The sequence below is a fragment of the Limanda limanda genome, chromosome 20 (assembly GCF_963576545.1).
Source record: "Limanda limanda chromosome 20, fLimLim1.1, whole genome shotgun sequence".
NCBI classification, from domain to species: Eukaryota; Metazoa; Chordata; class Actinopteri; order Pleuronectiformes; family Pleuronectidae; genus Limanda; species Limanda limanda.
This window is the reverse complement of record NC_083655.1, coordinates 18,091,210-18,105,730: the sequence shown is the minus strand read 5'-3', so window position 1 is coordinate 18,105,730 and position 14,521 is coordinate 18,091,210. Positions and strand designations below refer to the sequence as shown.

At 41.8% G+C, this 14,521-nt stretch overlaps 1 protein-coding gene across 1 annotated transcript in view; it reads right to left on the bottom strand.

The window, feature by feature from the left end:
* svila (supervillin a) overlaps positions 1–14,521 on the bottom strand; it is a 52,609-nt gene that overhangs the window by 16,604 nt on the left and 21,484 nt on the right. Inside the window, exons 10-20 of the mRNA XM_061094145.1 lie at positions 14,223–14,257; positions 11,787–11,851; positions 11,302–11,438; positions 10,569–10,664; positions 9,801–10,101; positions 9,062–9,127; positions 7,726–8,242; positions 6,477–6,645; positions 3,599–3,731; positions 1,590–1,643; positions 50–124 (exon numbers count right to left, since the gene is read on the bottom strand). Coding sequence (XP_060950128.1) covers positions 50–124; positions 1,590–1,643; positions 3,599–3,731; positions 6,477–6,645; positions 7,726–8,242; positions 9,062–9,127; positions 9,801–10,101; positions 10,569–10,664; positions 11,302–11,438; positions 11,787–11,851; positions 14,223–14,257 — 1,648 coding nt within the window. The remainder of the gene's footprint in view (positions 1–49; positions 125–1,589; positions 1,644–3,598; positions 3,732–6,476; positions 6,646–7,725; positions 8,243–9,061; positions 9,128–9,800; positions 10,102–10,568; positions 10,665–11,301; positions 11,439–11,786; positions 11,852–14,222; positions 14,258–14,521) is intronic.

Below are 14,521 nucleotides of genomic sequence, written 5' to 3'. Positions count from 1 at the left end.
GAGCAGGGCGGTGGCGAGGCAGGCAGAGGGATCTGGAGCAGCTTCGTACCTGACTGGTGGAATCAGCAGGGGAAAGGTTATGAAAAAGAGGCTCGGGAGAGAGAGTCAAGGCAAAAGCTGGCTCCTATGGAGGCCACAGATAGAGGAAACACACACACAGGATATTATCAAGAGGACAGCAGCTGTGGGGCTGTAGGGTGGAGTTTATTATTTCATACTGAGGTCACTGGAAAAAAATAAATACCAGAGTGAACTGTTTTAAAGGGTCAGTTCACTGATTTTAAACATGACGCTCGTCGCTTGCCAGAAATGTTTAGGGAGATGGTGGTGAAATGCTGCGTTATAAACTGGGGCTGGAGAGTTTGAGCAACATGGTTGTTATCCAGTCTTTAGGATTTGTACAAGTGTGCATTGCAGTAAGGGCCCATTGAAAGACACTATTGAACTTCCATATTCAAAATGTTGCCTTCATTGTTTTTGGAACCTGACCCATACAAGAAAGTGTGAGTTAAGATACTCTTACCTTGGCTATTCCTATTTTAATCATTATTTTTAAATCAATATCACATATTCCTCAACATTATGGAAATAGGACATTAAGCACTAAAGTACCCCTTCAAAATAAAATCACACTTCACGTTTCTTATATCTAATTTGGACGGAGAATACAACATTTATTTATATTTATCAGGTTACCTGATTGATTTTGGTGACTTGAATGCAGCAAACCAAACTGTAGATACGGATATTATCCACTTATAAAGTTGCTATGGCAAACGTTTGAGTAAATACTTACTTAGTTATACATCCAGTAAAAGTAAATTTTCATGTGTCTGACCATTTGTTGGGTATTCGCCTACTATTCATTCGGCCTTCAGCTCCATTTTGTTCTCCACCAACAGGCTGCTACATGCTCCAAAAGTATAATTAGAAGATATTTAGTATGCTTGAATATTATAATCCGCTCTAAAAACCATTATGTGCAATATTTTCTCTTCCTGTTATTACCCTGCATTCAGAGAAATATGACCAGGGACATGACCTCAACTGTAACAACAGACCTGAGCAGAGGAAGTAGAGAGGAAACAGGAGGCAGAGCAGAGAAGGGAGGCAAACTGTTTTGAATTAAATGTCAACAACAGTTCCCGTCATTGATATTTCAGTACAGGGATAGTGATTAGAGTCCTGCACCAAATGTAATTAGAGATGAATAATTAAACGGGAAACTTTAACACACAAGCACCAAGAAAACATCCACAGTGTGAGAGAAATCCACTGAAAACCACTGAGCACAGGCGGGGGGGGAATTAGAGAAGCACACACCATCACTATACAACACCATCACCATGACTGTAACACAGAGCACCATCACTAATACCAACACATGAACACATGAACACACACACACACAACAAAAACGGTGTATTCATCAAGCGTGTAAGGAGTCAGGAAATTCATTTTAAGATTTTCAGCTAAGATTACTAATCCAATGTAAATGCATTTTTTTTGTAAACACCACCGCATGTTTGTGTGTGTGTGTTTGTTTGTGTGTGTGTGTGTGTGGTTCTGGCCTCGCACACTGGCCTTACCCACAGCTGGTCGGACACAGCAAGCTCATCGATCATCATCAGCGCTTCATCGTCCTACAGACAAGCAACCGCAGGTGAGAGGGGACATGGTTTCTGAAGGTCGTGTACCGCGGCCAAATCACATGACCCACTAGATAAAAATCTTTAAAAAACATTTCTGACACAAAACTTGGACTTTCTGAAATGCTCCTCTCAGCGGAGGAAAATATGAGGACTACAATATGTGTGGCACTCCCGGTGAAATCAGTGATGGATTTCTATTTGCCCTGATGTTGGCATTTGTTTGATGCTGCTCATTTTTTAAAATCTGACTTTATTGAGTAATGAGGGTGCGGCCAAGTTTTGAATTCATTTGGTTTGGGCTCTACACTGTAGAAAACAAACCTGAGGCTGTTTAACGTCTTTGTACCATGCAAGTGCAGTATAACAAATCTGTGTGTCATGTCAAATTAGTTTGAACTTGATCTTTGAAAAAACTGACAGGCCTTCATATGTGGGACATCTTTGCTAGTCTCTGCCTCGTCTTTAATGTTGCTCAGGAACCAGACTGAATTGTGTCCACTGACTCTGATGAATGGGACAAAACCAAGATAAAACAAGATCCCCTGTCCTTACTCCTGATCTCCACTTGGAAATCTCTTCAACTCGATCAGAAATAATTATTTTCCGTGTTGTTATAGACAGAAATCCAGAAAGTGACTCAAAAAGGCATCAAAACCATCGAAGCAAGAATCTGCCTGACATTACATGAGCTGAAAGCCAGAGTTCAGATACAGACAGAGCTGCTGAGTGGAGCTGAACAAACACTGATAAGCAGTTGGAAACATGGTAGCTGTTGTGGATATGTCTAAACAGAGAGGCACATGGAGAGTCCCACCTCAACCCTCCCTGAAAAAAACACAGAGGAGCTGGAAACATAGACACACTCAGCATGCAGAGGATGAAATTACATTTATTTCAGTTAGAGGACATGCAAGTGGAGACAAAGGCAAACAGAAGAATGAAAGGTTACATGCAACATGCAGTTCAGTGGAGAGAAAGGCTGAAGCCAGACACGAGAAAACATAGACAACACATTATAGTGGACAGTTGTTAGTGTCACTGACTCTCACACTTAAAACCAACAGGTGCTTTTAGAAAAAATGAATTCAGAGTAAAATTTGCAATAAGAAAAGGAAAAATATATTTTAAAGTTCAATTTCATTATCCTTAGGGCAGTGTTACGCTCAGTAGCACCGGAAATAGTTTGCAGGTCGAGTTCGTATTCATAATTTTGGTAGTAAATTTACAATTTCAATTACATTTGTTTTTCATTCACTATTACTTTGTATTCAATGTTGTCATGTTTGCACACAAGTGGAAAATCAAATTTGACTAAATAATTCCATTCAATATTGGCAGCCTTACATTTCTCTTTAGAATTTAATCAGTTTGCACCATGAAAACATGCGTAAATGATCCAAATACTAAAGTCCATATAATATAATCATGACTGGAATAACTGCAGATGAGATCTCAACACCTTTCAAACCTCCAAAAACATGCAGCAGGTGTTAATGTCACAGAGAAGAAGAAAGAGACAAAAAGATGACAACAGAAACACGGACAATACACAACCTCTCTGTCTAGAGATATCCTGAACTGTTACCATGTCTCTCTGCAGACCTGATTATTAATGGCTCTCTCGACTTTGAACTCAGTGTCAGAAAAAGAAAATCAGAAATGACAAGAACTCTTCTTAAGACCAAGAAAATACATGTTGTCATAATGTGAAACCTCAGTGGCATGTTGCTGATTCCATTATTAAAGTAATGGAATGACAGTTACAGGCTGATCAGTGAAGGAGATTGTGTCTTCAAACTTGTTTAAAGTCAATTTGGGAATATGAAGCAATATTGTTGGGCCTCTCTATCGTCCTTTTCACAGGAAATGAACGCAGGCGGCATTACAGCATCTCAGGCTCGTCTGTTGTGTTCGTTCAGCAGTGAGTGTGCACGTCAGGCGGTTACCTTCTTCTTGAAGCTCTGCTCCACCTCCCAGAGCTGAGCCTGCTGCTCGTCCATGGCCACCTTCGCCAAATCCTGCTTCCTATTGATCCTGTTCCTCCAGTCATCCTCGCCGCTCTTCTTCAACAAGGCCACTCTGCGGGAGGAAGAAAGAGGGGAACAGTTCATTAAAATAATAAATGAAAAAATTGGGGATCTCAAGAGGAAGAAACCCAGCTCATATATTCACCCTGTGCTCTACAAAGAAATTGATGACTGATTCTTTCAACCATAACCAGTAATGGCTACCAAAAAAGACTTTAATTTAAATGGATAAATTCAATAAATAGATTGGAATATGTTAATGTGCAAAAAAGGTGTAACAGCTTTGTAAAATGTTGCTTATCTAAAACTCTAGAATGTAATATAATAATAAATGTTTATTTTGTTGTTGCTAATATTTAATCTTTTCGCTGCAAAGCAACAAAACATTGTGATACCATTTTATACTGAAAAATATTACTGTGGTTAAACAGAATTTGGAAAAAAGGTTGCGGAACTGGTTTGAAAGATTTTGACATTTTGAGAGATAGGATTTCTTGAAAAAATTGAGTAGGGAAGTTTGACACCACAAATTTTTGTGCAATAACCTTGTTCAAAAGTACAATGTAGACAGGCTCACGCTAAAGTTAAGAGCTCAGCAAAACTTCCGACCCTCTGTCACAACACTGAGGCCAACACAAAACAGGGATGTTCCCACGCGGCTTTTAATCCCCGGGTCAGTTTGCAGAAAAGACAGCCGACACTAAACAGAGGCAGGCAGTGTGTCATTTCACAGCCACAGTTAGACAGAGGTCTGGATCGCGGATAAACACACTCGAGACTTCTGGAGTGCAATTAGACATAAACATCACTTAGAGACGTTAGGTTGTGTGACTGGAGCTGGGAGAGTGAAGTGTAGAAAAAGGAGCTAGATGCTGGGGAGGCCACAAATCATGTAAAGGAATTCACATTTTGTAGGGAAACCAGGATACGGAGTCTTATGGTATCACAAATTGAAGTATTCTATAGTGTGACGAGAACAGACGTTCGATTATGGAGCTCTAATCTCCAAACAGGGCAGAGACGGGGGGGTCAGGGTGTTGGGCAGTGCTCCCTGCCCCTTGTTACAACCACCCCTCTGTGACCTAGTGAGGCGATGTCCTGTTCGGCCTCAGAGTGAACGCAAGCCAGCAGCTGTAACTGGGATACAGACCATGCCTCCAGTGAAATGCTTTGAAACTGGAACATATTCAAAGACGGCGTAGAGGGGTATGGGTTGGGGGGGGGTTGGATGTCACAGAAAGTGCGACGAGCAGACTGGAACACAACCCTTTAACAGCAGTTTATATGTGATTCCATTATGTCATCAGTCAATTGTGTGATCGCTGCCCAGTGTTTCCCAGTCACACCAGACGACTGTGACAGCCAACACAATGTGACATAACCAGACTTATGTAATCATTTATTGGTGGGAAATCCAATACTGGGCTCATGGTGAAAACTGACTCTGTTTCAGGCTGTGAATGGTAGAGAGAAATTCACACAGAGCTTCTAACCTAATGCAAACTTAATGCACTTTATACTACCTGTCCAATACACAACCACACACACACACGCACACACAGCACTTGCTGTACCTGCTCCAACTCCTGAGCCACAGCTATGATTATACTACCTATCATCAGTAGTTTGCATTACTTAAAATGATGAGTCTGATGATTTTCCATAGTTTTTATGTAGTGAATAAATTCCATTAAGGACAACACCAACTAATAATGTCTCCTGCCAGTAAGTACTGTGAGTATATCCAGAAGCTGATGGATCATATTCCTCTGTGCCATAGAGCTCCATTACAATAGACATCAGTGTGAGACACTGTTTCACTGGCAGCCTCTCTACCATGAACACACACACACACACACTATTATTTATACTGACTCACACGCCGTCCTGCTGCAGGAAATGCTCTCCAATATGCTACGGATGTGTATTAATACTCAGATGAAAGTAGTTCCCAACCGAAGCGCTATTTCCTCCTGCTTGAAAAGTATATATTTACTAAAGGTTTCCAGAGTCCAAACTAATAAATAATATACATTTATGACCCAAGTAAAAAAGTCAAGCTGAGAAAAAACCATCAGGCTCTGTGTTGAAAGTGAGAGAAAAGTTAAGTACCTGTGGACAATCCAACATTTTGTTGATTGTGCTCATTAGTAGGTTTGTGGACATTAAATTAAACCTTGAACATCACAAGCCTTAACAACTTAATACAAACAGAAATGCATGAATACATTCTGTAATATAACTTTTTCCCCCTTAAAACAAAGTCAAGAACTAAAAATACTAAAAAGACAGTTGGAAGCCTGTTGTGTTGTTAACAAAGTGGATTGCAATGTGAAGCTTGTGCGTCCGTACAGGACTGCTTTTGATGATATCTACGTTTCTCATTAAATTAGCTCTGGTAGCCTCATGCACTGACGTTTAATGACATTTAAGGGCATCAGTGTGAATTAAATGTAAATTGATTCCACATCCAGCACAGTGCTGCTCTTTTATTTCTCTCGTTAGTTTTGAGAACTTAGCAGAGCAGCAGCAGTGGCTGAAAAATGAAAAAAATCTAACAACTCACCCTGTCTTGTCCTCATGATCCAATTTTCTGTTTCCATCTAACTCACATTTGAGCAGAGAATGAAAAAGGATCTTCTTTTTCTTTAAGTGGCTTAAGAAGTGGCACAAGAAGCATATTTAAAGCTAAGATTATATAAATTGCACGCAAATGAAATTAAAAGTTTGACAGTAGTTGTATATATAAAGAAATGTCCACAAACTCCAAGTCTAAAACATGGCTGAGCAGACTCACCTCTCTCTGATGGACATTTTTTTGGCGGACATCGCGTTGCTCATTTCGTCCCCGTGCTCGGACAGAAACTCGATGTCGTCGTTGTGTGTATCTGCGGCTGGAGGCTGACACGCCGTCCTGAGGGAATCTGATGCTGCTCTGGATGTTAGCATAGTCGACTCCAGCCGATCTGTGGAGCACAAGCAGTCGAGCGCGCACAAAAGGGAGAGAGTCAATAAGTGGACAGCAACTACATGGGTGGGTGCCGTAACAAGGTTCTCATGGTGGATTAAAGTAAAATATAGAGCATTTTGATATAGATTCTGCAAATGGATCTAACAATCAAACTTTCTCAGATACACCCTGTTAATTAACACATTATTCTGGAAAGTCCAGGACTAAAGGAGTTAACATACATCCCAGGCACAGCTCAGCAACTCAGCAGCAGAGCCAGTGTGACGAAGGGGCTTTACTGCTGCGGTGAGAAGCAGAGCAGAGACTTTAAATGTCCCTGTCATAGTTCTAATCTAATATAATAAACAACACTGGAGCGCTCTTGTCGATACCGTGACACTCTGATCTTTGTCTGTGCATCCATCCTGCTCCATCCCTCTGTTCCCATTCGACACACAGGCAGATTTTTATCGGCTTTTCATAAAACACTTTTCTACTCTCTCTGATCAGATCTACCTTGGGTCAGACAAAAAAGATGGCTGGGCAAAACACGACGTGAATGTAAGACGTTCACAAACCACATATGTTAGAAATGTGTTTGACTGAGAAATGGTTGTTGACTGAAATGGACACCACATCTTACAATCTGCTCTTTCAATATTTAAAGTCTGTTTCAATCTTCATCAGTGTTGTTTTGTTTTAGAGTTTGTCACTCATCAAAACTATTCCTCACACACATTTGTGAATAACATTCATGAATGACATGACTTTTGCAAAAAAGAAATCAACTTTTGCGAGTAGAATAAAAACATGTAGTTAATATATATTTGAGATGTATGTCGGACTGTACCCCGGGAAAAAACAGACCAGTGTTGTTCTCTTTCAGTCTGATTTTGTAAAATTGTATATGGTTTAAAAGTCTTTGCAAAGTATGATACTATGGAAAAACATAATTGTTATTTTTCCAAAAGGAAAATGTAAGTTTACACTAGGAAAATAAGAGAACATGGAAGGAAAAAAGTTATACATCTCCAGCAACAGAGTCGTATGAGTATAGGAAGCAGAATAAAAGTTTCAAAAAGGCTTTCAGTCTCACCTTCACTGACGGTCCTGCTCCTCTGGCCTATGGGGTAGTGTCCGTCCTCCCTCAGATACCCCCTCTGCTCCTGCCTCTCCACTAGCATGTGGCTCTCTGGGCTCTTCACAGCGCCCTCTGCCCTCGCTCTGGTCAGCCGCTGCTGCTGCTCCACCTCCTCCTCTTCCTCCCTCCTCCTCTCCCTTCCAGGCTGGGGCAGAGCCAACTGCCTGACCGCTCGGTCGGGAGAGGGCAGCTTCCTTTTCCCTCCTCCCAGATCTACCCGGACTTCTCCCTGGGGCAGGTTCCTGTGCGTCAGGTGGTCCCCGGAGTCCTGGGGGCGCAGGGCCGGGCCGTCCGCCTGGTGAGGGGGCAGAGACCTGTCGGAGCTGGGTGGGAGGTTTTCCAGACGGCCTGGTGCTCTGGTTATGTGGATGTCTCCGGCGTGGTCTGTGGAGACGGTGCTTCCTGCCCTCAGAGCAGAGGAGGGCGATGAGGAGGGGAGGTGATCTGACCGAGAGCCTGTACCGTTCTGAAGCTACACGAGAGAGACACAAAGAAAGAAGTGGTTCAGAGAGAGAGATCAGACAAAGTGCACACGCACACTAAATGGAGACAATCACGCTGACTAATCACCGCCTGCCGGACTCACTGCACTTCCTGCGCATCAAAGGGCAGCCTCTATCTCCCTGGTCACTTACAGCCCACATCACAAAGCCATGCCGGCAACCACGCCTGCACACAATGCAACCAGCTGTAGCCAAAATACACACAATCATACAAACGTAACTTCACATGAAATACATGTGAAGTTTTTACACACGTGAAGAACTGACCTCATGCGTCTGCTGGGTAACAAGTGAGAAACAACAGTATAACTCCATGGAAACGTCGAGAAATCTTGTCTCCGTCCTTAAACCTCTTTTTCTTTCCACTTCCAATTTTCTCTCCCACATAACACCCCCCTGAAACTGTAGCTTGTTTCCAACAGGCTGCTGACAAATGGCTGCTTTCAGTCCATGTGGTGGCAAACTGTGATTGTCCTCCTCTCTCGCACTACAGAGGCGTCTTTCAAACCCTTGCACTTGCTGAAATACGGTCGGTGGTATAATCCATCCACCCACTGCAGCCTCTTTAACTGACACGGCCTGATGATGCCGAGCTGAGTCAGAACTTTATCAGAAGCTAAGCCATACACTGTACATTCATAATGAAATCACACAGCACGGAGATGGGCTCAAACTGCGATGGCATACAGAGCGGGATGTTCACAGAAATGTAGAGCGGTTTCTGGGAAGAGTGCGTCAGCCGGCAGCGTCTCAGGCAGATGCACGGTGACTGTTCAGAGGAGCCTTACTTGCAGATGCTCTACTGGGCTGTCGCACAGCTCCTGTTCGTCCCCCATGTCTATGTCTGAGGACTCCTGGAGCAGAAACATGGTTCATGGATTTTCTATTTAACAGAGGATACTGCAACTGCCTGCTGGCTTATTGCACCTAATATTTTCTGATTAATAATAGAGGGTAGTTTCTTTATTTACTTATAATTGTCATCCTAAAGATAAACTAAGGATGGGAGATGTATCCATTACGGCAGCAGAAAGTCAGAATGAGGTAGACAAGAGAATATGTGAAAGAATATAAATAGAATAGAATATATTAAAAAATGTAATCCAATAGTATCCTTTACTAGAGATGGAAATATCAATTGTAGAGAGACATCCTTGATTATGATGGATAAAAACAACTGAGTAGATCTGCATAAAGGGGCAGATCCAGGATTTTTTAAAAACACTTTCTTTAACATTGTGACTCTTGTTGTTCTGGGTTTGTACCATAATGGTTAAATGCACTTATAGTAAGTGGCTTTGGATAAAATAAATTACATAAAATTAAATGAAATGTAATGTAATAACGCCCTTGGGGAAGGTATGACCTCTAATGAGATGCTTTTCTGGTTGGAAAAAGAAAAGCCTTCTGAGACCAATTTCAGAATACGATTTTTAGAACCTGAACCTAACCCTAAAGAAATTAGAAAATATGAGTAATTCTATAATTTTACTGGATGAATTGTACATTCTAGTGCTCCGCCCCTACCTGCTCCATATCTCCCAGCGTGATGGGCTGCGTCTGGTAGCGAGCGTTGGCCCTGCGCTGGCGCGTGTCCCCTCTGGTGCGGGTTACCCTGGACGGAGGCTGAGCCAGCCGGTTGAACAGTGCCATCTTTTCTGCCAGGCTGAGGGTGCAGAGGTCGGGCTCCTCCTGACCGTGACTGTGGGCTTTACCCTCCATCGTGGACACCGGCTTGGACACACAGGCCTCCTTTGTCTCCTGCACCAGCCGCGCCTCCCTTGCCTGCTCGTGGGCAGTGGTGCTCTGCTGTAAGGACGCCTGCAGGCTGAGGGCAGGATGATGGAACCGAATAGACAAAGAGGTGGGAGAAAGGGAGACTTCTCATAAGTGTGGAAAGAATTTGTGCAAAGTGACATGCTGCAAGACGGACAATGTTGAGGAGCTGTGGGACACCCAAAGTTTAAAAAAGAGCAAAAAAGAAAGTTACACAGGCAATGAGTGAGTCACTACAAGCAAAAGCATGACATAACCTTCCTAGACTCCTGAGTCATTCAATCATTTACTTGTGTAGTTTCCTCCAATCACACAGGAGGGCACCAAAACATCACAAACACCTTTACATGACAGATCTTTTACATCCTGTGGGTTCAAACCTACTTGTGAGAACACCGCTCTGAAATGTAACTGTGCCGCAGTGAATGAACAGCGACCATAAAACATGTTAGTCACACACTGGAGGCTGGCGTGAGCATTCAGGCCCGTGCACACACATGTGTTGCATTTACCATGTACCTGTATGGTGGGACTGAGCCGCAAACAAGGGTGGGGCTAGGGATGCGAGCTACAGCGGTGTGAACAGTCAGCGTTTGAGGCACATGAGAGGGGACGCTACAGAGGTCAAGGAGAGACATGAAGACACACATTCGACAGAGGGAAGGTGATTAAGAAAAAGAGTTATTCAAACTAATGGAGAGGAGTATGCAGCATGTTGACAGTGAATCGGTATTATGATCGTCCAGGAGGATGGGTGGTGACTCAAACCAAGATTTCGTTTCAGAATTCAGGGGGAATAATACAAACAAATAACATTTTGAATCATATCCAGAGCAGAAAATGTGATTCAGATGTTAGGTTGAGAAAATAAGACAATATTCCCATTCATTAGGTCTCACACCCCTGGTAATGTGTAACCACGCAGAAAATGTTTTATAGGGAAATCTGAGTCAGACTTCTGCCTCCACCCAGTGAAGTACATATAAACAGAATTCTATTTAAAATACTCTTTTTTTTTTTTAAACTATAAAAACCTTCCCTTTACAGAATTTATGATCCACAATTTTACTGGATAACAGATCTCTGAAAATCTGCACAAGTAAAACCAACGATTTGACTTGAAAGATACAGCTTAGACCAGTGAGAAAAATGTTTTGTGATTTAGGTGAACTGACCCTTTATAGCATAATACGGTGTGTTGAAATAAGTGAATGCGTTCTTGAGATTTTTCAAATCAAACCAAGTAACTTACGTAGCAGCAATGACGACTTCCTCAGTGGTGACGGGCTGAGTTCTGGATCGGTCTTGTGTCCGTCTCAGTCTCCTGTCCACAGCAGCATTCCTGGATCGAGGCTTAGGAGCTCCGCCATCGATGCTCTTCTCCAGTTCCTGGATGGAAACATACAGATAAACATGGAATACTATTATAAATCAGGGGAATATTTCACCTCACCTCAACACCAGTGGGATAATCATCATAACAGGGACTAAATGCAGATGACTAGGCTCATTGTGATCATATCAAAGCGCTCCATTGACAAACAAGACTATAAAGCATGTGTGGGGTCATTTTCACAATTGCGGAGTGAAATGTTCTCAATTAAATCTCTGCCAGAGATTAAACTGAATCAAATCCACAGCTCTAAACCGTCACAGTGAAGATTTGATTTGACTCGGAGCACAACTCTCCAGAATCTGTCAACATGAGAGGACAAACAGACGATAGTTGAAGCTCACCCTGAAGAGAGTGCGTTTGGCTGCTACGCTCAGCTTGGCTCTTTCATCGAGTTTCTCTTCATCAGCTGCAGAGGGAAGGACAGAAAGAGACAAAGACATTTGAAGAGGAAAGACTTTGGATGACTTCTTCATGAAAAATTAAGCCCCTCAACAAGCAGCTGCACAAACTCATGCTGATACGATTTTAACTAAAAAGACTTCATTGCAACATTTAAACAGTTTAAAAATGTACTCTTGGAGCGAACGTGAAACTGGATAGCTGGCTGGCTGCAGGTGAGGAAATATGCAGCAGTCATTTCAGATAATTGTTAGAAATGAAACTTTATAGTCTACATCTTTCTGGAATCCAGGACCCGTTGCAAATACAATTACTGAGAATTTTAAGAGGTGACTTTCATTATCAGTTAAAAGTAAAAAATGTACTGTAGAAGGACAAACAAGGGAGACAGGGTTTAGTGAACATATCGCCAAAATGGTGAAGAATGTGAAGAATTATAGTTATTATAATTATTGCTGCTTTCACCTTTGGGGAACAGCAAATATACTGTTAAAGGGCAAAACGGCTCTTTTTTAAAAACAAGATGCAACCAAATAGCGTTTGTGATGTGTCGGAGATAATACATCTATTAGATAATCTAGTTTATATAAAATAATATATAATCTATTGCAAAAAAAGACGACTTATTCATCAATACATTTTCCTCCATTATTATCACCACCAGCTCCATCTGGTTTTATCACTGCAGGTGACAGCAAAGACAGCCAACTCAACCATGTGACTGGCATCACCAGTGGTGGACAGGTGTGAGAGACATTGCTTGACGCACACACGCTCCCGCCCTGCAAGTCACGTGACATGACATCACCAAGCAACTATTCCCTATGATTTACGCTGCCCAGCTGGGATCTGCTGCCTCCAGTTCACGTCAGTGCAAATATCATCCCGACTGACTGTGTGCTTATAAGAAGCAGATGAGGGGTCTGCCCTCAGAGGCGCTACAGCAGGAACAAGACTCAAGACTCATTTAATGTTGTGCTTTTCCATTAAAATAAAAGCATCATAAGACCTAAAAGGGGAGATTTGGGATATTTGGCCTCTACCCCTTCATGTTCGTCCTTAAAGTTCACAGCAAAGTCCCATTTCCATCATCTGTTGCTGACTAGAGTTGTGAAGCTGCAGATAATTATCTTGGTTTTGTTGTTGCTCTTGTAAGTGTAACATCATTCATTCAATACTGCTTGATATAGTTAAGAAAGAGGATCTGTCTTACATGCAACTGAGGAATAAACTTTCAAGGGGAATGGCACATTGGCACTTACAAAAACTTTTGAATTGGTCCAGTAGATTGCCTCCTCCTGCCGCTGTGACACTGTGGCAGTGCATGAAATATCCACTAAACAGACATGTTGATGAGCGAGACAAGTGTAATGTTGTCAGACTCTGTTGACATCAATTTGAGCCTTTTATTGGTGGTTTATTGGTTTTATTGGCACTTTAAGGGGCCTGTTGCAATTGCCCCATAAGATTACATTGTAGCTTTTGTTGCAGCTTCCGATGAAAGTGATCTACTGGACCGATTCTAAAAGTTCCAAAAGTACCGTTCATTTCTACCCAGATTTGTAAACATAGTGCCTATGATGAAAAGTACTGAATTCCCCTTTACCAGGTCACCATGAACTCTTCGACTCAGCCCATCCCAAGAAAAGAGACTGAAGAAATGAAATTTACTCAGAGAGCTGTGCTGGTATCTGTGACACAGGTCAGTTTTTGGTGATATTCTTTTGCTTTATAAGCGCTTGCTGCAGTATTTTAGGTTTGTTGACTTTCAGTATATAACTCATAAATCAAAATGAAGCATCTAACCTAAAATTGGAACACCCCCGAATAATCCATTATCCCCTAACAAAACTGCTTTACTTGTACCATTGCAAATCTGAACATTATATCCACTGAACATTATGCAACATAAGTCCCAGCCGAGCAATCTCATTAGTCAAACATTCTGATAATTCCACGCTGATAGTTCCACTTCCACTAACCATGTTAAATCAATTATATTTCACCAACACTTTAGTCAGAGGCTACAGTAGAGCCTGAGCTTTACTTTTATATGATGAATGGTACAGGACATTTGATTGTAGATTTATTATAGACTATATAATAATATACGACACAATAATATACTCTGATCAGTTACAACATTGAAACCAGTAGCTGGTTTTAGTGCTGTGGTTGATTTAATCATGGAAGTTAATTAAAAGTATAGAATAAGATAATGATGAACAGGCCACAGATATTACAAGTACATGTCACAACAATAAACCAGTAACTGTTTTAATTCTATAACAGATGGTCCTGAATAACTCTGAAAATCAACTTCTGCCATAAAAGCTTTACCAAGACAAGTTGCGTAAATAAAAAAAATAACTCCTTACCTTCAGAGGAAGCAAGATCTGAACTCACACAGGACCTTCAAAAGGACAGAAAATAGAGTCAGAAAAATCTCCTGATATCCCTGCAGCCATGCATAACACAGTAATATGGAAGGCTGGTGAGTAGTCAGTTACATAGGTGGTGAGGGGATGCACGGAGAGGCGGTCGTCACTGGTATGCTGGAAATGTGACAGCCAGTGTTAGAGAAAGAAAATGGAAATGGTAACAGTACGCACAGTAAGTTGGAGTATTAGACGGCATTACAGTCTGTTCAGTTCCATGGTCTCAGTGAGTGATTACC